Source organism: Boleophthalmus pectinirostris, unplaced genomic scaffold (assembly GCF_026225935.1).
Source record: "Boleophthalmus pectinirostris isolate CB_2022bp ecotype Guang Dong unplaced genomic scaffold, ASM2622593v1 HiC_scaffold_6, whole genome shotgun sequence".
In the NCBI taxonomy this organism is placed as follows: Eukaryota; Metazoa; Chordata; class Actinopteri; order Gobiiformes; family Gobiidae; genus Boleophthalmus; species Boleophthalmus pectinirostris.
Genome location: NW_026571447.1, coordinates 10,609,137 through 10,632,802, shown reverse-complemented (window position 1 = coordinate 10,632,802; position 23,666 = coordinate 10,609,137). Strand labels below are relative to the sequence as shown.

The 23,666-nt window shown below is 39.1% G+C and overlaps 1 protein-coding gene across 1 annotated transcript; it reads left to right on the top strand.

The window, feature by feature from the left end:
• Positions 1–468: 468 nt before the first annotated feature.
• On the top strand, positions 469–20,433 carry LOC110168220 (myelin-associated glycoprotein-like). Its single transcript, XM_055163551.1, has 10 exons — positions 469–1,432; positions 4,828–5,124; positions 7,195–7,452; positions 7,577–7,840; positions 10,848–11,114; positions 12,676–12,972; positions 16,294–16,384; positions 16,896–16,965; positions 18,743–18,805; positions 19,679–20,433. Exons 1-10 carry the CDS (start codon positions 1,105–1,107, stop codon positions 19,877–19,879), a joined length of 2,136 nt encoding a protein of 711 aa, XP_055019526.1. The 5' UTR covers positions 469–1,104; the 3' UTR covers positions 19,880–20,433.
• Positions 20,434–23,666: the final 3,233 nt, after the last annotated feature.

Genomic DNA, 23,666 nt, shown 5'->3' with positions numbered 1-23,666 from the left:
CATTTGCATTTACTAAAAATCATGTATCTTTTTTATGTAGAAGCAACCAGGTACCCCTAGACAAAAATGTGGAAGGAAAGAAGAGAAAAGCAAGCATATTAATCATTTAAAGGGCACCATATTACACTATTTTCTGATCTGTTATGTTGTTTCCTCTTTAAAAACATACCTAGAGTTGTGTTTTGTTTCATTCACACATTTTTAACATACAAACCCTGCATATTTAGGCTGAGTTCTTTTCTCAAACTGAAAGCACGCTGTTCTAACTTGTGATGTCATGTGGTAAAACAGAAAGTGCTCCACTGTGTTTTAAACTCCATACATCTTCATTAGAATATTTCGGATGATTACAGCCCTGGAATTGCCAATCTCTGCTGAACTAAAGGTAAAAAGAGCTGTTAACATGAAAACTACCACTACATGACATGACAGCATTTTGAGCTTTGGAGTTGTAAACAGAATAATGATAAAGAATTCAGAACTCAAACGTGTGAATGAAACAAAACACAACTCCAGGTATAGAAAGAACAAAAATGTGGCTGTTTGCTGCAGGTATTCCAATCAGTGGGAGCAGGTAGAGGGTGCTCTTGGAAAAACTTAAAACACAACGGACTCCAGGCACTCCAAAGTAAAAATCACACAAGGAAAAATATAGTTAAAGTCCCTTTATTTAAATGGCCAAAACTCCAACTCCAGGTATGTTTTTGATGAGGTCACAGCATTATAACAATTCAGTGTCAATTCAGTGTAATATAAGACCTTTAATATAAAAAATAAAAAATATTAACATATGAAAATAAATATAATAGTTGGTAATGAACGCTTCACTTGTAACACCATTTTTACTAGCAATATTTCAGAATCAGAATTTATTTGTCATTTGAATAGAAAAAACACAGAAAAAAAACATTGTATGCACATCCAGATTATCAGCAGCATAAAAAAAAAAAAAAAAAAAAAACTACAATAAATAATTTCAAATATTGCACATCAAGTGCAGTCTTTAAAACAACCCCCACAAGTGCTTCTAAGTTAGTGCTATATTTTCTAACGTGCACTGTGACATGTTTCTCAGTGTGCAGGGGTCAGGGCTGGTCGGTGGACATGCCCGCAGAGGTGGTGGGTCTGAGCGGCTCCTGTGTGCTCCTCCCCTGCTCCTTCACCACACCCCCAGAGCATGAGCCCCACCTGGACCCAACGTGTAGGGCCGTGTGGAGGAGAGGGAGCTGGAGCCGTACTCTGGTCTATGACTCCGGGGCCAGTGCCGACGCCAATGTGGTCCAGGGGAATCTAACTGGCAACCTGCAGAGTAAAGACTGCACCACGGTCTTCTACGGTCTGCCCCCACAGCACTACGATCACTACTACTTCAGACTAGAATGTGAGCAGCTCAAGTACAACTTCCCGGGGAGTGTGCTCATCCGGATTCAAGGTAAATTTTCAGATGGATCTGTTGTATAATGGTGTGAAAGTGGCTCAGTGGTTAGAGCAGTGGTCCTCGAACTCGAAGATCAGAGGATTGATTCCCCTGCCAGTAAAGTCCATTACAAGTGCAAGGCATTATTCTTATTATTATATCCACCAGAAAAGTTACACAATACATTACTGCACTGTATAACTTTTCTGGTGGAGGGTCCGTCACTTGCTTGTCTCCATGGAGATGTTATTGCTTTGTTTAGAATGTTTCATGGTAGAGATTAAAACTACAGTATTTTCCGGACTATTGAGCGCACCTGAATATAAGCCGCATCAATGAAATTATTATTTTTTTTTTACAGATTTGAAATATATATGCCGCACCTGAATATAAGCTGCAGGTGTCCATGTCTTCAAGAACTTTATCAAGGGCCATCTGCTTTTATCGCCTCTGAAAGCTTTTGTCGTCTTTTTGCATTGAGTCAGTTTGTCACGCTGCTGTTGCCAACGTCTCACCATCAACTCACTGATGCAGAGCTCACATACAGCCTCTCTGGTTCCTTCTTCGACAGCCACATCAATCGGCGTTAACTTAAAAGCTGCATCATCTGCATTTCTTCATGTTTTCCATGAAGAGGGTGTGTGCATGAAGCGCAAAATCACTGTTCAAAACTTCCTCGGTGCATCACCCCCGTCTCTCCCCGCGCATGTCTCCTGCAGAAAGAGCCTCTGTCCTGTCTGTATCATGACAGTGTCTTGAAGGATTTCAGCAGATTTCAGCCTCTCTCGGGAGCAGGCTAGTTCTATCAATCACATATGAGTGGATGTCCAGCTACTGAAGTTTGAGATGTTTCTTTCTCATCATTTACTCATAAAACGTATCCCCCTCACTAATGTTCATTTAGCATCATAACTTATTTTATCACACAGCAATAAAGTATTTGAGTGCACCGACAATATCTTCTAGCTACTGTAGCACAGACAACGGTGTTTTCTGCAGTCAGGTTGCGTGTATCCACTGTGTTGCCAAACCATAGACCGTATCTATGAATGGACAATGTGCCAAACAAAGAATCTGTCCATATATTAGGTGCATTGTTTTATTAGCTGCAGGGTTCAAAGTGTGAGAAAAAAGTAGCGGCTTATAGTCCGGAATTTTCGGTATCTATCTCAAGGGAGACAACTATATAAGTTACAATACAAGTCAGATCTATGGAGAGGCAGCCCTATTCACAGAGAGATTTATTGTGTTTTTGAGCAGTAGAAACATCCGTAATGAATAAATGCTAGATGGATATATTTAATGTCACACCATGGAACATTCTAGGCAAAGCAGGTGGCGAACCCTCCACCAGAAAAGTTCCATAGTGCACCTTTAAGTGTTGTATTCTGCTGTTTATTTATTGCAGCTCAACAATATTTAAGAGTATTGTATATTTAGAAGACTTTTGGGGGATAATTCTACTTTATGATTTGGTTTCAGTATTATTGTTTATCATCTATATTTATGTAAGAAATATATCACACTCAAAACTGTGCTTTTGAGACATGCCTAACTACAAGTGAGAGGTAATGAAAATACACCTGCTAAATTAGATCTGCTAATGCAAAAGAGATTTGTTATAGCCTGTATTGATAAGAAAAGATGCAAAGGTTGAAGTGGTTAATAGTTATGCTGCAACGGCTGAGATGAACAAGTTATGGCACATACCGAGGGTGACCAGATTTTCAAAATCAAGAATTGGGATACTCCCGGTTTGGAGTGGTTAGTAATAATAAAGTTGCAAAACTGTGTAATTAAAGAAAATTGTTATGCACTCAGCCCATTTATGGCTTACTCATGACTAACATGTGAATCAGTATAGACACATTCACTAGCTAGGACCACGCCAACAACGACATAGTGCGAAGAAGTTTATTGATAATGTACGAAGCGGGGCAGAGATGGCTGGGTTGAGACTATGGGTGGGGGCTCCATCTCAATCTACAACTGGCCCAGCCGGAATGGGACCCCCCCTTGTAGGGGTCTTATGACTGAAAGACAAAATAGGGGATGGGAGGGTGGGGTCGAGTTAGCCGAGACAAACAGGGATGATGGGAAAGTCTGCTACATATAGGCTTCTGGGAAATTAGAGGCGTGGTCGAGGTGAGTTGTGGTTCGCTGGTGAGAGGAGAGGGCGGCTGAGGCGTGGTCCTGCTCCTGAATCTCAGTTAATCATATTAACTACATTTATCTTGATAAACTTTTAAGCAGCTTTTCTGTATTTTACCTAAAGGAATGACAATTTATGCCCCTCTTTTATGTGGCCATACCGGCTTGTCAAAGCCTGATCCTGTCAGATCTCAGAAGCTAAGCAAGGCTGAGCCTGGTTAGTACTTGGATGGGAGACACTGGGAAAATAAGGCGCCACAGTGGAGCGCCAGTCGCAAGAACTGTTGTTGTGTCCTTAGGCAAGACATTTCACCCACATTGCCTAGTATGTAAGTGGTGTGCGCGTGAGTGTTGGAGTGGTGGTTGGAGGGGCCGATGGCACAGATTGGCTGCCTCGCTTCCATCAGTCTGCCCTAGGGCAGCTGTGGCTACAATAGTAGCTTACTGGGTATGGGGTGAATGAATAATGCTCTGTAAAGTGTCTTTGAGTGTCCACAAAAGTGCTATATAAAACTGATGCATTATTATTATTTTTTTTTTACTGCTGGCAAGTATCAAATTAGTCAAAATTTGGGACACCTGGGACACGTCTTGTATAAAACTGGGACAAATCACTGGTTTTGTATATCTGTAATCTGCTGGAACAGGGGACACAGGGCTCAAAGCTTGGATTGTCTCAGTTAAATAGGGACATCTGGTCACCCTACACATACCTACAATGATGGAGGGGAAAGCGTGTGTTTATATGTATTTATTCAGTCAAAGTTAATAGTTTCACGCTATTCAATCTTACATCATAAACCAGGAAGACGTTTGGAAAGCTGTAATTACATCTCCCGGTGCAGTTACCAAAGCTGGGCTCGCCAACCAACTGTGATAAAACCCACTTAAGTAAATGTCATCAGCTCTAAAATGAGGACTGCATACATATTGTGTTGTTTGGAATCATCTTGAATTTGGCGCCTCATCTCTTCTAATCACATGTACCCAGTGTGCTCAGAGTTGTGTCTGTGGCGAAATTATGAAAACTGAGTTATGGTTGTTGATTAGCCAAACATAACAGAATGCTACAATGTCATTTAACATTTGCCATTTTCTAATTTAATTTTCTAATTAATCCTAGAACAGAGCCCACCGGAAGTTGTCATCGCATGTTTCCAACCGTCTTCCTGGTTCTTGACATAAGCGTGAATAGAGCCTATTGACTTACAGAAATTTTACAGAATGAACCTTTACCAAATCAGTTTTTATTACCCCAGATGCCCTACCCAGACCTACCCTAACGCCATCCAGCCTGGAAGTATTGGAGGGATCTATGGTCACTCTGAACTGCACAGCGGTGGCCCCATGTCCCTCTGAGGCTCCCGTAGTGGGGTGGAGCCCAGCCATAGGAGAAGGGGTGGAGGTGATGGAGGGGGGATTTGTGTCATCTGTTTTGAACTTCTCTTCCTCTCATCTCCATAATGGGCTCACGGTTTCCTGCAGCGCCCTCTACAGTCAACCCGCTGTCAACGTTGAGCTGCTGTACGAGAACAGTCTGACTCTGCACGTGCGCTGTAAGTATGATTATGTTTTATGTAGACTGAAACTGTTGTAGTAAAGTTGGTATAATTCTGACTGGATCATGGGTTTCCTTTGGGTTCTTTGGGGTTCCATTCAGCCAAAACATACACAAATGTCCAGCTAGCTCCTCATAACAGTCAACTTACATCTGAAGATCTGAGATGGGTCCTTCAATTCTGGACACTGCCTGGATGCTCCAGTGGCGTTGAAGCATGCCTCAAAAACAAAAATTTACCTTAACCACAAGTAGAGCTATATAGTATGTAAAATCAATTTGATACAGTTCAATAGCAAATAAAAGGCTTCGGCCCCTTACTTTATGATCAACCCTATTATTGAAGATTAACAAAGTGTATTTTGTTTAGTGCATGTTACTAAACTAGAAGAATATGCAGTTTAAAAAGACACTCTAAAGACTCACAACATACTACTAAAACCTGGCTGCGATACTAAGTCTCTGTTAAACCACCACCTGTGCAAATTTAACACAACATACTCTCATTTTAACCATCAAACAGTGAATGTAAAAAAAAATAAATAAAAAAATGCATAAACGAGTTTCCTTCCTCTAAACAACTAACAAAATTGTAGGGTAGTCACAAAGAATTTTATAAAATATACACACACAAAAAAAACCCTCTTGGCAACATATCAGTACACCTGATACTGATACTGCATTATCAATGAAAACGCTATGATCTATATTGATATTTTGTTATTTTTGCATACCCCAAACTAGAGAGAGAGAGAAAAAAAAGTTGTTTTCAAAAAACAGGGATGGTAAAATTAACATTAGCCTAAAATATTGACCTCACCCTCCATGAAATAAACCCCAAACTAAATAACTACCAAAACGCCAACTATATACAGTATATAAAAAACCTAAAACCATACACCACTGAAACTTTAAAACCCAGAAACCTATAAAACACCAAACCTACTACCTCTGTACATTATAATACACTTGGTCCAGCCCAGAACCTTAAAAGAGGGAGCTTGATTCCAGGGGACTCTTTTGAGACCTGGACAGAAGAAAAAGGAGGCAAGTAAAAAGCAAACCACAGCTTTCTCTAAAACACTATAAAATATACTACCAAACACATCAACACTTATAACATTTCAAAACAGATATATTACACCATATGTATATATATATATACATACACACACACACACACACATATATATATATGTATGTATATGTGTGTATATATATATATATATATATATATATATATATATATATATATATAATATATATATATAATATTGCACTAACTCAGTTTAAAAGGTAATTGGTTAAGTGCCTCAGGATTAAAAGTGGTAAAAGGAAAGACAATAAACCAATTGTGTGCAGTTTGTTTTGTAATATGTGCAAATATTGTATTTTTCGGACTCTATGTCACCCTTTTTTCATGGTTTGGGTGGTCCTGCAACTTATACTCCGGTGCGACTTGTATATTAAAATTTTCAGACTGACAGCTGCAACTGTACCACTGTCACTTGGCGCTCTACTGCGCATGTCTCCTGCCACTGTCCTGCTGCAAGTAGTGAAATATTCAGCCGAAAAAGGTAATCGAGCAGCAGTAAAAACGTTTGGAGTGAGCGAGAAACTTGTGAGGACTGGCAGAAAGCGGGGAGGGAGAACACAGCTTCATGGGAAACGGTAGGGTGCACCATGCAACTTTCCTGGAAGTCACTGGATGGATCGACAAAACCTGGACTTCATTGACAACCGAAACCATCCTGTCCCTCGAAATATGCGACTTATAGTCCAGTGCAACTTATATATGTTTTTGTCTTCTTCATTACGCATTTTTTGGCTGGTGTGACTTATACACCGGAGCGACGTATAGTCCGAAAAATACAGTATGTTTAAAGTGCTATGTGCTATCAAAAGTGCAGTGTATTTAAGTGTCTTAGTGAAGGGTGAAGATGCTGAGTGTATGAATACTTACTGTGAGCTATCACCTCTTCACAGATCTGACTTGTAATGGGACCTGGTGGTGTCCTCTGCTTGTCTCAGCGGTAACAGATACTATCTTTTTTGTCATCCTATCTAGACCCTCCTAAGAACACGTCAGTGCTCAGTCCTGGTCCTGTGAGGGAGGGCAGCCCTGTCACTCTGAGCTGTGTGTCTGAGGCTAACCCGCCCGTGGACTTGTTCTCCTGGTACGCGCTGGATGGAGATCAGGTCACAGCGGTGGGCTCCACACAGAACTACTCCACCACTGCCTCGGAGACTCAAAGACAGTTCTTCTGCCATGTCCGCAACAAACACGGCCACCAGAACTCCTCCATCACTCAGCTGGATGTGCACTGTAAGTATAAGGGACCTATACACGGCAATAGATCTTTTTATTTTTTGTTTTCATTGCTTTACAGACCACCACAGATGATCCCTTCAAATAAACCAAACTAACCATTCGTCCTCTTCATTCCCAGTTCCTCCTAAGAACACCTCTGTAACGATTGACCCTCCTGGAGCATTGGTGGAGGGCACTTCAGTGTCTCTGCTCTGTGTGACCCGTTCCAACCCTCCGGTGCTCGCCTTCACCTGGTACAGAGAGGGGCAGGAGCAGACCGAGGTGAGGGGGGCCGTCCTGGTCCTGGAAACAGCCGATCACAGCCACAGTGGGTCCTACCACTGTGAGGCCAGGAACCAGCTGGGACAGGAGCGGTCGCACACGGTTCTGCTGGACATTCAGTGTAAGTAAAACAAGGTACCACTAACAATGTAACTTTTTTTTTTCTGTAATTGTACTGATCAGTCACAATTTTTGAGTCATTTAATTTTTTTTCCTATTGTAATCAAAATGTATTTCCTCCACACAAACAATAAAGACTTAAAGGTGCATTATGTAACTTTTTGGTTGTGGATCCTGCATCAGCTTGTTTCTTTGGAGATGCCATTGCTCTGCCTGAAATGTTCCACAGTATGACTTTAAACAGCTCTACCTTACATTTACTCAATTATAGATGGTTTTACTGCTCAAAAATACCTAGAAAAACAGACATTCCGCATGTGAGTGGGGTCGCCTCTCCACAGATCTGACCTCTAACTTGGTCTGGTTTGGTTTCCATGAAGATAGAAAGGTTTAAGGCCATACTGTGAAACATTCCAGGCAAAGCAATAACATCTCCCTGAAGAAAAGCATTTGACGGGCCCTCCATCAGATAAGTCACACAATGTGCTTTTAATAATTGCGATTAAAACAAAAAGTAGTCAAAAATTATTTCTCCAACGCCTTAATTGTACGACCAAACCAAATTCTTTTACTGACAGAGGGATTGATGGACCGCTCAAACTAATATATGTAATGTACTGTACCGTTTTTAGTTTTAGAAGTCATTGCACTAAAAAAGCATAGAATAAATAAGCGATTTGAGTTGAAAAAACAAATCATGGAATTAATTTATTCACCAAAATATATTCTAAACTTCTAAACTCAAAGTGTCCACCTTTGGCAGATATAAGAGCTGAACACACTCGTAGCATTCGTTTTGCAATAAAAATATTCTTCAGAAAGTTCTTCCCAAGTCTGTTGCAGAAGTTTCTATAAATGTGTGGCACTTGAAGGTTGCTTGGATTTCACTCTTCTGTCCAGTTCATCCCAAAACCTGCTCGATGGGGTCTAAACCTGGAGACTGTGCTGGACACTCCATGTTTTCAAGTTCACTGTCTTGTTCTTTTTTCCTGAGGTAGTTTTGGCAGATATTGGACTTGTATTTTGAATATTTTATCCTTTTTTTTTTAAATTCTGCATATTCAGTTCTTACCTTTGTACCATGTCAAACTCTTCATTGGACCTGCAAGACTTAAACTGCAATAAATAACTGGAAAAATTAGGGTTCTAAAACTTTTGAATGGTGGTGATTATAAGTTGAAAGCGTGTAACTACTTGCTAATGTAAAGGTGAATGAGGGGTAAGACCTAATGCATTTTCTAAACTTCTATCTACTCCTTTTGAGCACCAACATATGGTATCGATATGTGTTCATCAATTTTCATCATCTTCCTCGAGTTATAGCTAAAAATGACCTAAACATCACGCTTATATGCGCTCTAGAACGGGCTGCAGACATGATGTGAACTGTCTGCACATGGACAGTGGTGCATTGTGGGCAGTGGACCTTTGTAGAAGACCTTTGTTCTACATAATACACATGTTGTTTCTGTGTAAGAATAAACACTGAGATGTCACTTGGACCCAAAGAGAGAGAGAGACTGGAACTTCAGGCTGAAAATGGAAGTGTTGTGAAATCTTGGCTCTTTTCCGTCATTCACTTCAGTTGGCTGCCTTCCGTCTGCAAAGCTCTGCGACAATAGATGCTGTATTGATTAAAAAAACACAAACAAAATAAAACTTTTCTTGTATTTACTATAATGGTTTTGTTACATACAAAATACAAACAAATCTGACATGTTTTTGATACCAAGAAAAATGCTAAATATTCAATTTTCACTTTCAATACCAAAGTTAGAATTTAAACCCTCTTTTTTATACAACACAATACACAACACCAAAGAAGAAAAGCACATGAGATTTCCTGACTTTTGTCTGTCAAATGTTGTGTTGTTTGTTACAAAAGAAATTAAATATCTCGGGCATATCATCACTGCGGACATGGCAGATGATGATGGTATGTATAGACAATATAGGACGCTCTATGCTCAGGCAAATACTCTTATGCGTAAGTTTGGTTCTTGTACAAAGGATCTAAAGTTGTTATTGTTTAAATCATATTGTACACTGCTGTACACAGCTCACCTCTGGGTTAATTATAAAAAAGCCAGTTTGTAAAGACTGCAGGTGGTCTACAGGGACACTTTGCTGTACTTTTGAGGAGGCCACGATGGACAAGTGCAACGGAGATGTTTGTTACTGCACAAGTGAACACTCTGCAAGCCACACTAAGAATTTTAATGGACAGTTTTATCTGTTGACTGAACAAATCTCACAATGAAATAATAATGTCACTCACAAATATGAGATTCAGTGCAATAAGATATCAGTCCAATATGTGAAGACACTGGTGTGGTTGTCTTTTAAAAACATAAATGTTTATTGTTTTGTATTTTTTTGGATCATGAGTCCGGCATGAAGAAGATGATGATGAAATTTAAGGTTTTAATTTTAATTACTGTTGACATGATTGTGTCCTCAGATACAAGGTAGACATTTCCAAATGATTTATTCTTAATTACAAAAGCTTTACAAATGATGGCCAAGTTGTTTGTTATAATTTGGTGTTTTGGTGATTAATATTATTAGAGTCTGAGATTATTACACCAGGCTTGTCCATATACTGAGAATGATGGTAGAGTTAAATTGGTGATGTTTTAGTTACTGTTGACGTAGGTTCACTTTCTTTGCCACTGTGTAACTTTTCGGTTGGCGGTCCGTCACCTTCTTGTTTCTATGGATATGTCATTGCTCTGCTTAGAATGTTCCACAGTATGACATTAAACAGATCTGTCTTACATTTCTTCAGATACAAGTGGTCTTATTGCTCAAAAATACCAAGAAAAACAGCCATTCTGACTGTAAGCGGGGTCACCTCTCCACAGATCTGACCTGTAACTTGGTTTGGTTTGGTCTCCATGAAGATAGAAAGGTTTAATGCCATACTGTGAAATATTCCAAACAAAGTAATAACATAGTCATGAAGAAAAGCATTTGACAGTTAAATTGTTCATTGTTCTATATTCCAGACCCCCCTCGGAGGACTGTGGTGTCTAGCTCCCCCTCTGGTCCGGTGGAGGATGGCAGCCCGGTGACACTCTCCTGTTCCACGGATGCTAACCCCTCCACGGTGGACTTCAGCTGGTACAGAGTGACTGGGCGCCTCAGGGCTTTAGTGGGACATGGAGCAGAGTACAGGCTCAACGTGACCAAGCTGTCCCAGGACCAGTACTACTGTGGGGCTCTCAACGTCCATGGGGTGGAGTTCTCCCAGACTGTACGCATCAATGTCACATGTGGGTATAGCAAAAGCATTATTTACCTTCCAAATACTCTTACTCACATTCAAAACCCTCCACAAGCTCGTAACATCTTAACTGTAAGATCTGCTCCAACCATACACTCCCTCCCACTCTCTCCACAGTTCCAGCTCATCTGTTCTCCATGTGGGCCAAGGCTTTCAGCCACTCTTGCTACCTCTGATGGGACTTAAGTTTAAACCAAAATGTACATTAACAGTGCATTGTCTCCATGGAGATTTTACTGCTTTTATTCCACAGTATAGCATTAAACTTGTCTTTACATGAAGTGAATTACAGGTATTTTATCACATAAAATTACTTAAAAATATACATTCTCATTGTCACAGTAATCGCCTCACCACAGATCTGACTTATAACTTGGTGCTGAAGCGTCACTTGTTTGCTTATTTGGATATGTTTAATGCCGTGCTGTAGAAAATTCCAGGCAAAACTTTCCTCTGCTTCGACTTTAATCCTCACATAAGACAAGTCACCAAGGCAGCTTTTATCATTTGAAACATTGCTGAAGTCCGCTCATTTATAAGCCAAAATGACGCTGAGAAACTCAGCCATGCTTTTATTACCATCAGATTAGACCACTGCAATGTTGTTTTAACAATACTTCCAAGGAATGCCACCAACAGACTCAGCAGCACGTCTTCGAATGCACACCAGCAAAAGAGTCACATCACACCAGTTTTAGCCTCCTAACACTGGCTTCCAGTTGTTTTTAGAGTACATTTTAAAACTCTTTTAATCACTTATAAAGCTGTTCATGGCCTTGCCTCCACATATATCACCAATATGCTACAATACCGCTCCTCGTCAAGAAACGTGCACGAATAGAGGAAAGAAAAAAATTGTTAGTTAGGTTAGGTTACTTTATTCGTACCTGTAGGTAAATTTATTTTGCAGATTTAAGAGGCATGTCCCGCATTTCACATTTCATTCATTCACATTATGGACAATAAACACGTATAAAAAACACAATTACAAAATAAAATGTTACATTGCTCCAGTGCAGAATGGCTTTTTTCATAAACAATTAGTTAAATTCATCCATCAAGCTTGGCTAAAATCACAATATTAAATATATAAAAACACACGATTTTTCTAAGACAAACATACTAAAATTGATAGATAAATAGATTACAATTTATTCATAATGAGAGCAGCTGGAACGAAGCTCTAAACTGATTCGTTCTAGATTTTGGGATTAAAAGCCTCTGACCAGAGGGAAGCAGCTGAAACTCTGAGTTTAGTGGATGTTGCATGTCTTTTAAAATACTCTGGGACATTTGGGATGCTGCTTTTATAATTTACACCCTAACTCTGTGGAATTCACTACCCTCTAAGATGCGAGAAGCCACCTCTCTGGAATCGTTCAGAACTAAACTTAACGCTAAACTTATTATTATTATTATTGTTATTATTATTAAAACAAAGATATCTTCATGGAAACAAGCAACTTGCGGACCCACCACCAGGAAATTTACACATTGCACCTTTAAAATAATGATTAAAACAATTCAAATTCTTTGCCTTTCTGCTCCAGTTGCCCCACAGATCCTGCCCTCCTCTCACTGCGTGAAAACCCTGCTCCAAATCCACTGTACGTGTGACAGTCAGGGGAACCCGGGGCCCTGGCTGCAGTGGGAGGTGTCCGGGGAGAGGGTGAACAACTCGGCCCTCACCCCCATCACCCAGGGGCCCCTGAGCACTGTCCGTGTGAGGAGCACCATCACCCTGCATGCTCTGGACCAGGACATGCCCTCTCTGGTCTGCAACAGTGGGAACCAGCTCGGGTCAGACAGTCTGGTCTTCAACGTGTCCTTGAGTCATGTACAACTAGGTAGGATTACACACACGGACATTTTATGAGGTATACATTTTGTCTGTGATAATGTTTGAAACCAAAACATCTGCAGACAGTAATTGGCAAAAAGGATGGAAGAAAAGAAAGACTAAAGCAGAATAAGTAACATGTTTACCTACGTCTTTGTAAATCCCTGTGATGGTTAAATATGTGTTTTCAGGGTGTTTGAAGCATCTGTTGTCTCTCTGCTGTCTCTGGGAAGAAATCCACCCACGCAAAAATTGCAGACTTGATTTGAAGATAATACACTTTGGAAACCATGGCTTTTTTTTTGTTATTTTGCAGCATTGTGTTTTTGTGCACGATTATACTGACTTATTTCAATTAAATCAGAAAAAAAAAGTGGAGTCTGTTCCCTGAGACTGTATTCTCATAAGAGAGCTGTAGGGGGAGCTCTTTCGCTGAAAATCACTTAGTTCTGCTTTAAACCATTGCCGATCCGTGTATCATTCGTTCATCGTTTTTCAATATAAAACCAAAAATAAGAAAACGAAAAAACAACAGTTTTCTTCGCTATTTGTCTCCAAAACCAAAATGAAAAAACGGATAACGATTCGTTTTTTCAGTTTTCGATGTTGTGTTTAAATGATGAATGGAAAAAACGGATAACGGCCGTTTCCCGTTTACGTGACTGCGATGCCGAACTTTTGTACCGCGTACGGACTGAATCAGGACTGATCCAGGTCCGAGACCAGACCGAGACCAGACCGAGACCAGACGGGACTGAGACCGGGACAGAGCTGCTCTGGTCCTCCGCGCTCAAGAACCGCGGCTGGTTCCGAGGTGGTGCAAAGCCTCTGACTGACGCTTTCACACCAATGAAAATGAATCGAACTAAGAGCTTTTGGTTCAAATGGACCAGGTCCGGGACCAGACCGGGACCAAAGCGCTACTGAGACTAGGACCAGACCGGGACCAGAGCGGGCCTGAGACCGAGACCGAGACAAGACCAGGACCAGACCGGGACCAGACCGGAGGCTCAGAGCCCACGGCAGGGCCGGAGCTCGAAGCTGAGGCTCGGACCCTGTGGAAGGCTCGGAGTCAAAGCTCGGAGTCCGCCCTGGTCCCGCTCTGGTCCCGGTCTGGTCCCAGTCTCAGTCCCGCTCTGGTCTCGGTCTGGTCTCGGACTGGATCCGTCCTGATTCAGTCCGTACGCGGTGCAAAAGTTCGGCATCGCAGTCACGGAAGTACGTAAACGGGAAACGGCCGTTATCCGTTTTTTCCATTCTTCATTTAAACACAAAATCGAAAACTGAAAAAACGAATCGTTATCCGTTTTTTCATTTTGAGACAAATAAACGAGAAAACTGATGTTTTTTCGTTTTCTTATTTTTGGTTTTAATTGAAAAACGAATGAACGAATGATACACGGATTCCGATCATATACCCAGTGTTGGGAAGGTTACTTTTAAAATGTAATCCCCTACAGATTACAGATTACACACCCCAAAATATAGTTTGTAACGTAATCCATTAAATCACTTAAAGTGAGTAACGTAATCTGATTACTTTGGATTACTTGATATTGTCATGTTTTTTTAAACGACATGAATGTAGCAACTACATCCTGAAATTCTTGTTTGTTCTCTTCAAATTGTCTGAGCCCAAGTCTCCATGAATAAGCAACTGTTTACTGTAGAGAAACAAAGACCATGATATCTTAATATAAGAGGTTTTGTCTGTTAAAAGACAGTAACAAGATCAGTCTTTCCTTCACCATATTAAAAAATATTATTGATAGAGAAGTTATTTTTTATATGAGATCACCTTAAATTATGTCAACCTACTGTTAGGTGTCATGTTGTTTAGTCCTGGTTTAGTCCTGATTTTTAGACCTGGTTTAGTCCTGGTTTAGTCCTGATTTTTAGACCTGGTTTACTCCTAATTTTAGACCTGGTTTAGACCAGGTCTAGACCAGGTCTTTAGTTCTGGTTTATCGTGGTTTAGTCCTAGTTAAACCTGGTTCAGTCCTGCTTTAGTCCTGGTTTAGTCCTGGGTTAGTCCTGGTTTAGTCCTGGATTAGTTCTGGTTTAGAGGCACACAGGAGAAAGCGCGGTTTACGCGAGAAAACACGGTCCACACGCGGCGCACGAGACGGCGGTGTCCGCGCTGTAACTACGGAAGGAGACGTGGTCCGCGGGTTCTCAGGTTAATGACGATGATGAAGGTGTGTGTGTGTGTGTGTGTGTGTGTTGGTGTGTGTTTGTGTGTGTTTGTGTGCGCGTCCCTTCATGTGGCAGGTCACTATAGGACAGTAGTGCAATATTATGAGTCTATGCAGGTTGTTTTCACCAGTGCCAGTAGCTCCAGTTTCACATTTAAGTTGTAGGCGATTTTATATTAGTTTTTTTATATATATATCTCACATCGGGAGAAGAATTTCCAAGACACAAATGCGTTTTTAAATGCACTGCTGCTTCCACTGTGTGACTGACACGCCAACTTTAATATGACGTTTACATCGCGCTTATTGCGCGCGTTCTGTTTGGATTTCCGGCAATGAGTGAAATTACCAAAATAAAAAAAATAAATTAATGGATGTAGCACAAAATGTGAAAACAGGAAAATACCGCCTTGTAATCCACTTATTTCAGCAAAGTAACTGTAATCCAATTACCACTCATTGAAACAGTAACTGTAACGGAATACAGTTACTCATAATTTGTACTCTGATTACGTAACGGCGGTCCATGTAATCCGTTACTCCCCAACACTGCATATACCCTATGTTCGGTTTAACTGCATTCATTACATTCTCTCATTGGCTATGTGGAAATATATTTGTTTATCACCTAAATTATTATTTAATTTTTCAAGTAGCACTGGACTATATCTGCTCTAGATTAGGACTAAACCAGGTCTAAAATGAGAAAAACTAAATGACATATTAAGGGATGTAATGATATCCAAATCTCACGGTACAATATTTATTTTAAAGAAGCTAATATAATTGTAGATGGGACACTTTTTTGCTTTTAAAATACCTTGACAAGATTTTGGTGTGAATTATTACTGTCATAATCCCAAGAATTCAAGTCAAAAACATATCTCTTCATGTTGTCTGCACTGAAATGAATCATGGGATATGTAGTTCCCTATGTTAATAAGCTGTTGCTACTATAAAACCATACATTTAAGGAAAGGAATTTGTGACCACCCAGGATATTCTTGTGAGACTTTTGACGATAAGATATCACAATATTTGAGTTATTGTTACATTCCACATTAGATTTTAAATTAGATTGACTAATTTCAGATTGCATTTATTTGATGTGTTGTGCTTTTTGGTCTCCCCAGGCCTCCATACCTTGTCTCTTCTTATTGGTTCTGCAGCTGGAGCACTGGGGATGTTTGTGCTCTGTCTTCCACTTCTGCTCTTCTTTTGCAGGTTAAGAGGACTATTCTGTAAAATAATAATATTAAATCAGAATGTTCCATGATGTTTAAAGTTCCTACATTACACAAAATTTATTCAAATAAGCTTTAAGCCATGCTAGAATGTTGTTACCTCATCAAAATCATGCTTGGAGTTGTTTTATATATTCACATGTTTGAGTAACCCTTTATTATTAGTCTGTTTACATCTCCAAAGCTCAAAATGCTCTGTTCCACCTTGTGATGTCATGAAGCAGCTCCTTTTATCTTTAGGTAAATCGAGATTGGCAATTCCCAGGGTTGATGATGATTCTACTGAAGATATATGGCATATAAAAACACAGTGGAGCACCACATGACATCACAAGGTGGAACAGAGTGTTTTCTGTTTGAGAGAAGAGCCTAAATTGTGTGAACGAAACAAAACTCCAAATATGTTTGTGATGAGGAAACAACATTATAACATAAATCAGAGAATAGTATAATACAATCCCTTTAATATTATGTGCATCTTTTTGTTTTAGGAAAAGTAAAAACAGTCATTTGCCTTACAAGAAAGTACAAGAATCATCAGACACTGTTACTGGAAATGAGGTGAGTTGTGAGTTATTATGTTCTTTAGGTCTGTGACAAAATAGGCCTTTGTCCCATTTTAAACTCACATTAGTTTATGTCAAAAAATTTTGATTTTGAAACGGGACTTAGGCCCAGGAAAAGAAATTATCGCTTTGCTTTGAAAGTGACCTGGAAAGTGAGGTACGTCCTGCTGGGTGGTATAAAGCAAAGCAGGTGTTGGCACTTAAGGGAGAGACTTCTGTGCAGATTGTTTGGTGCTTTTTGAGTCACTTATTTTCTGTTTATTTGTACTTTCCTTTGCATTAACTCCGTCTGCCTCCTACTTTAACCACGTCGGGTCAGCTTCCTCACAAGGTCATTAACAGAATTCATCATAGTGGGATCTAGAGTCTCATACCAGTTATCATATTATAAGCTATACATTGTTTTAACTTTGATTCTGTTTTTAAATTACTAATGGGGGGGGGCCTGCCACCATAGATATGTCATTGCTTTGCCTGGAATGTTCCACAGTATTGCATTTAACTTGTCCAGCATACATTTATTCAAATGCCCAAATCCAAATACCTCAAATTTTTTTTAGATGTCATCCATGTATGTTTAAGTAATTTAGCTCTCATGGGCTCTATTTGAACCCTCCTTATGTTAGCTGTAAGATTCAGGGCAATGCCCAAAAGTGGAGAGGTGATCCCACTCACAGGGTCATTCCACCTTAAGTCCCAAAAGTTGCAATTTGAACCCTCACATTGTTCAGTTGCAAAGAAAATTGGTGTATGGGTAAGTCATAGCCAAGAAAGCCAAAATCTCAATTTTAACATGATCGGAGAAACGGTTGCTAAGATATCGCGATGTAATTTTTTCACTTTTTTGTGCGGTGGCCAAATTTCAAATTGCTTTTACTCAGCAACTACTAGTCCGATATCAAAAACCAAGATATCTCTGGAAAGGGGACATCACAAGGAACATTTGGCATGTCTTTTTTATATGTTGTAGTAGACGGTATGGTGGCTGAGTGGCTAGCACTCATGCCTCAGAGCAAGAAGGTTCCGGGTTCGGTCCTCGGGTCATCTGGGCCTTTCTGTGTGGAGTTTGCATGTTTCTCCCTGTGTCTGGATGGGTTTCCTCCGGGTGCTCCGGTTTCCCCCATCAACCCAAAACATGCTACATAGGTCTCCAAAAACAGATAGTTAAGGTCAGTTAAATATAATCATTCAATCATCATGTAAAAATTGTGCATTGTCCCTGTCTCAAATAAATAAATATATAATAAATAGACGTACAGGGCTACATTTTTTCTGTTGGTGTCATTGAGGTCAGGCGTGTCACTTATTGTCAATTTCAAGATCAAAATATAGGTCAAAAGGTAATTAATCTCAAAAGTAATCAAATGCAAAAATAAAGATTTGGATTCCTTATGATTTCCCCTTTCCAGAGATACCTTGGTTTTTGATATTGGACCTGTAGTTGTTGAGTAAATGCAATTTGAAATTCGGCGACCACACAAAAAAGTGAATAAAATCAAATTGTGATATCTTGGAAAGCGTTGGTCCGGTCAAGCTAAAATTTGAAATTTTGGCTTTTCTGGCTATGATTTACCTATAACTCACTGGGTGAACTGATGTGACCCCACAGTAAGAATTAATATTTTTGAGCAATAAATAACACCTGTAGCTGAAGAAATGCAAGCAATTTAAACCAAAGCATTAACATTTCCATGGAGTCAAAGAGGTTGTGGACCCCCTCCAGAAAAGTTACACAGTGCATCTTTAAGCTAAACTACCGGCATTGTTTCCAGGTCAACTGTAGCAAAGTGCTTCTGAACCATATGAATGGAACTGTGACAGACCCACAATCAGAGGTAATACTCAGTTACATGTATTCAAATAAATTGTACTTATTGGAGTAGTTTAGGACTGCATACTTTTACCTTTTACCTTTATTATTTAGTTTGAAGTAACAGTACTCTTGCATGAGTAAAAGTTTTAGTCACTGTGAGTAAGTCTACAAGTGACAAAAACTTTACGTTGACAATATGAAATGATTTGAATGTTTGTGTTTTTTGCACCGCTCTTTCACAAATGATTCGTTTTTGTGGTCTTTTTTTTTTTAAATAACCGATTCTGAGCACTACTTTTAATTTGTATTTCCCTACATATTACATTAACATTAACATCAAATTATAAAACAGATGACACATTCAGACAATTGGTCAGGTCAAGTTGATTCATAAAGCACATTTACTACCACAGCTGTTGTACAAAGATAATATAAATACATACAAAAGCACAGCAAAACAACTGAAACTATGTTATGCCAATGCCACAATAATAATAATGCAGGATAATCCAAGTAAACCATTTTTAAACAAACAGTATCCTTAAAAAAGCCTGAGCTTCAACATGTAAACAGTAGAATGAACCAATATTTAGCCACAGAAGTCATTTAATCAACATTTACAACTCAAATGTTATTGCATTACAACAAAAAATTACCCCAAATCTCCCCATTTTTACAAAAAAAAAGTACACCTGATAAATATAGAGCCCCAAAGTATATCGATCCAGTGACCATATATTCAGCGTTAAGTCAATATAGTACTTATTGTGACAGGCAAACCCCAAATCATTTTTACTTTTATTTGAGTGATTTTCTGGACCACTGCAGTAATTCATGTTATTCTGAAGTACAATTTCCAACTACGTACAACTACTTTTCCGTTCTCTGCCCACAGAATTTAGAGGAGGTGGGCCCAGTCTGTCACAGTAGTGCACAAGACGTGGATAAGATGAGAGAAGATACTCCTCTACACATGAGCAATGGAAGACTGGAAGGGAATGGACATATCAGATCAGACAGGTCTTCTATTGTAATTAAAGAGGTCAATGATGTTAACGGGCAGCTCAGTGACAAGATTTTGGAAAACAATGCATAATATTGTAAACAAAAACAAAATGCATTATTACTTGGTTGAAAGAAAGTTTTCTGTATATATATTTAAGCCTACTCTAGACTACTTAGGCTTGCAAAAATTAGTTCAGTTCTTTTTGACAGGCTAGAGTATGGCATGCTTTCTTCAGAAGGGTCATGTGATGTTATGGTGACGTGTCTTACAGCTGATTTACACAGATTTCTCATTTCTGGATCTCAATAACCTCCTTAATCCACAGTTTGTATTTATCATCCTCCATCCCGGACTATAAGTCGCTGTGGAGTATAAGTTACACCAGCCAAAAAATGCGTAATGAAGCAGAAACCAGGAACCGACATTTCATCTTGAAAGGCAAGTCCTAGTAATAACAATAGAACAGAGAACAACAGACTGTTAATGTCACATATGAACAGTTATTCAGATAAACTATAACATAAACAACAGAACCTAACAAGTTTACCAAACTCTCCATCTCACTCCAAATCACTAAATCCATTGAATTCTTCATCCTCTGTGTCATCTCTGAGCAACTCTGCGACCTCTGGAGATAAACAGAGCACCGCTTCCTCTTCTGTGTCACTGTCGTCAGACTCAGCATCAGTTCCAGTTAGAATTATTCCAGCCTTTCTGAATCCCAACAGGATGGTTTTGGTTGTTACTGAAGTCCAGGCTTTGTTGATCCATTCAGTGACTTCAGGAACATTGTAAGGAGCACCCTCCGGTTGTCACAAGTTTCTCGCTCACTCCAAACTCTTTCTGCTGCTCGATTACTGTGTTCAGCTGCATATTTCACTACTTGCAGCTTGTAATTTGCAAAATATGATTTTCTTTTTGGGGGCATTTTTGTTCAGTTTTCTCAGTGTCTTTATAAGTTTTTTAAATTAAAAATTTTCAATGGTTCAAAGGTAATGGTGTGATCGACTGACATGATACAGACACGGCAGTGGCTCTTTCTGCAGGAGACATGCGCAGTAGAGCCAAGTGACAGTGGTACAGGAGTAATAGAGTCAGATACTGACACACAAGCCTAGAGTGCCCTTTCACGGCTGTCAGTGTGAAAATTTTAAAATATGAGTCGCATTGGAGTATAAGTTGCAAGACCACCCAAAACCATGAAAAAAAGTCCAACTAGTCTGAAAATTACGGTAAATCAAAATCTGAGTAAATCAACTGTAAGACACGTCACTGTAACATCACATGACCATTCTAAAGAAGGATGCAGAATGTATCGGAAACATATCAAGGTAAGTGTAAATAACACACTGGTCTGTCAAAAAGAACCTTTGTTTGGATATAATATTTGAAGACCAAATTAACCGCTTTGAAGTAACACTCTATTCATTTTGATATCCCAGTTAAAATGTCCACTTTTCCGGTCATTGTATTTGCTCACAGTATCAGTTATGTTATGGTTATTATTATATTTTTAAGAGTTATTCAATGTACCTGAAGTTGTGCTTTGTTTCATTCACACATGTTTGACTAGAACTTTATTAGTCTATATCTCTAAATCTCAAACTACTCAACTACCCTTCACCTGTACTTCAGTAGAGACTGGAAATTCCAGGATTGAAATCATCCCATTGATTCTACTGAAGGTGTATGGAGCACTTCCTGTATTACTACATGACACGACAAGGTGGAACAGAGTGTTTTTTGTCTGAGAGAAGAACTCAGCCTAAATATGCATGTTTTGTTAAACATGTGTGAATGAAACAAAACACAAATCCAGGTATTTTTTGATGCAGAAATGTAACAGATGAGAAAATAATATGGGCCCTTTAAGCACTACAGAGGCCATAAAGTGTTCATGTCCAGTTTAGATTTAAATCAATTTTTTTTATTTTATTTGTAAATTTATTTTGAGAAGTGAAAATCATGTAATTAAAGCTGTCATTAAAGATAATTAGATTGACCAACCTGGCCCTGTTATATTCTCATACATGTGGATTTGATTTCAAACAAATAAAATTTAAAGGTGCATTGAGTAACTTTTCTGGTCAAGGGTCTTCAACCTAACGGTCTCCATGGAGATGTTGCTTTGCCTGGAATGTTCCACAGTATAGCATTAACCTTGTCTATCTTACATGAAATGAATTACAGGTATTTTATTGCCCAAAAATGCCTTAGAAACATGCATTTTCATTGTCAAAGTAGTCGCCTCTCCATAGGTCTGACTTGTAACTTGGCCTCGCTTGCTTTTGGAAATGCTGTAGAAAATTCCATGCAAAACAAAGATATCTCCATGGAAACAAGCAGTTGGCGGACCCTCCACCGGTAAAGTTACACATTGCACCTTTAAAGAGTGGGTATTATGCAAAATGTTTACCAAGTTCTAATGTTCCAACATCAAAAACATCCCTGAAGGGGTTTTTATTTGTCATCCGTGCATGTTTGCAGTCATTTAGCGATCTTTCCGGGGCCCCATTTGAACCGCCCTCACTGCTGTCCAGTGGGTGCATTATTTGTCTGCAGTTTCTGGTCTTCTGCTGATCTGCCTCTGTTCAAACACTGATAATTTGTCCCAATTGGTCCCATTTCAATCTCCTCGTAGTCGTGTGTTTCCTAGGATACCGAAAATATGTCAGAAATGTCTGTAAGTGCACATTGCAAGAACCTGTATCTGTTATGTATACATATTGAGTAGTGATTTTTTGATTAATTGGGGGGAAAAAAATCTAAATCTTCAAAATCTAGTTGATAGAATTAAGGTCGTCAAAAGTATCAAAAATCAGAAATCATTTGAGCAGGTTTCGATACTAAAAAAGTTGCATTCACAGGATAGAAAGGAAACTTTCCTGAATATCTTTCGAATGATTTTAAGATGTAGCAGAACAAATATAAAAGCACATAGACTAGCATATGCCCATGGACCACTATGGAACCAACCTGGACCACTGAGGAGTATGCAGATATTAAGCCACATGGTAATATAAAAGAAAGTACTATGATTTAATGTTGAAAATCACATTCTATTGTCTAAAGAAATTACATTTTTAATTAACAATGTGATATTGGAATTTGTATCAAGCCTATTTCTTAGTCTATTTGAAAATTAGTTAGCAAATATAGAAAACTTTAAATTACTTTCATTCAATCTTCAATTGTCAACAGATTATGCACAAGGATAATCTACTAAATGACCAGCTGTATGAATTAAAACATTCTAAATTAAAACTTAACATTAAAGTTGTACTGCACAATTTCCTACTTGTGTCCATGGAGATGATACTGCCTGGAATGTTCTGTGACAGTAAACGTATACATCTGTAGAGGCGACTCTCCATAGATGTGAATTGTAATGTAACATAGTGCTGTAACCTGTTTGTCTCCCTTGTGATGTATGGTTAATGTATTCTGTGGAATATTCTAGATAAAGCAATACCATTTCCATGGAAATAAGCAGGTGGCAGACCCTCCATTAGTAATGTTATGCAGTGCACGTTTAAGGCTGGGGATTTTCAGAACTATAAAAGAGGAAGTAGATTGTTAAATGTATATAGTTAGTTTCTTGCCAACACAATTCCTTCACGCATCATTAGGATTTAAATACATTATTATTAGACACGGTGTGCAGTGATCTGATACAGTCTCTAAGTGCTGCTATGTGACAGTGTTTGGGAGTATAAATAAAATGTAAATAACCATTTTTATTTATTTTATCATTATTTAAACTCAGACTGATTAAATCCTTTAAAAAAAAAAAACAGCTCAAAACTCACAATTTCCTCAGAGCCGAAAAAACCATGCAGATAACTGCTTCCTCGCTACTTTTTTGTCTTTCCTCTTT

What these genes read in the sequence shown, in the direction of transcription:
- LOC110168220 (XM_055163551.1), top strand. Translation starts at nt 1,105, where the DNA reads ATGCCCGCAGAGGTGGTGGGTCTGAGCGGCTCCTGTGTGCTCCTCCCC. An exon ending in TCTGACTCTGCACGTGCGCT is followed by an intron (nt 5,125 to 7,194) that starts GTAAGTATGATT and finishes CATCCTATCTAG; the next exon opens with ACCCTCCTAAGAACACGTCA. An exon ending in ACACTGTTACTGGAAATGAG is followed by an intron (nt 16,966 to 18,742) that starts GTGAGTTGTGAG and finishes CATTGTTTCCAG; the next exon opens with GTCAACTGTAGCAAAGTGCT.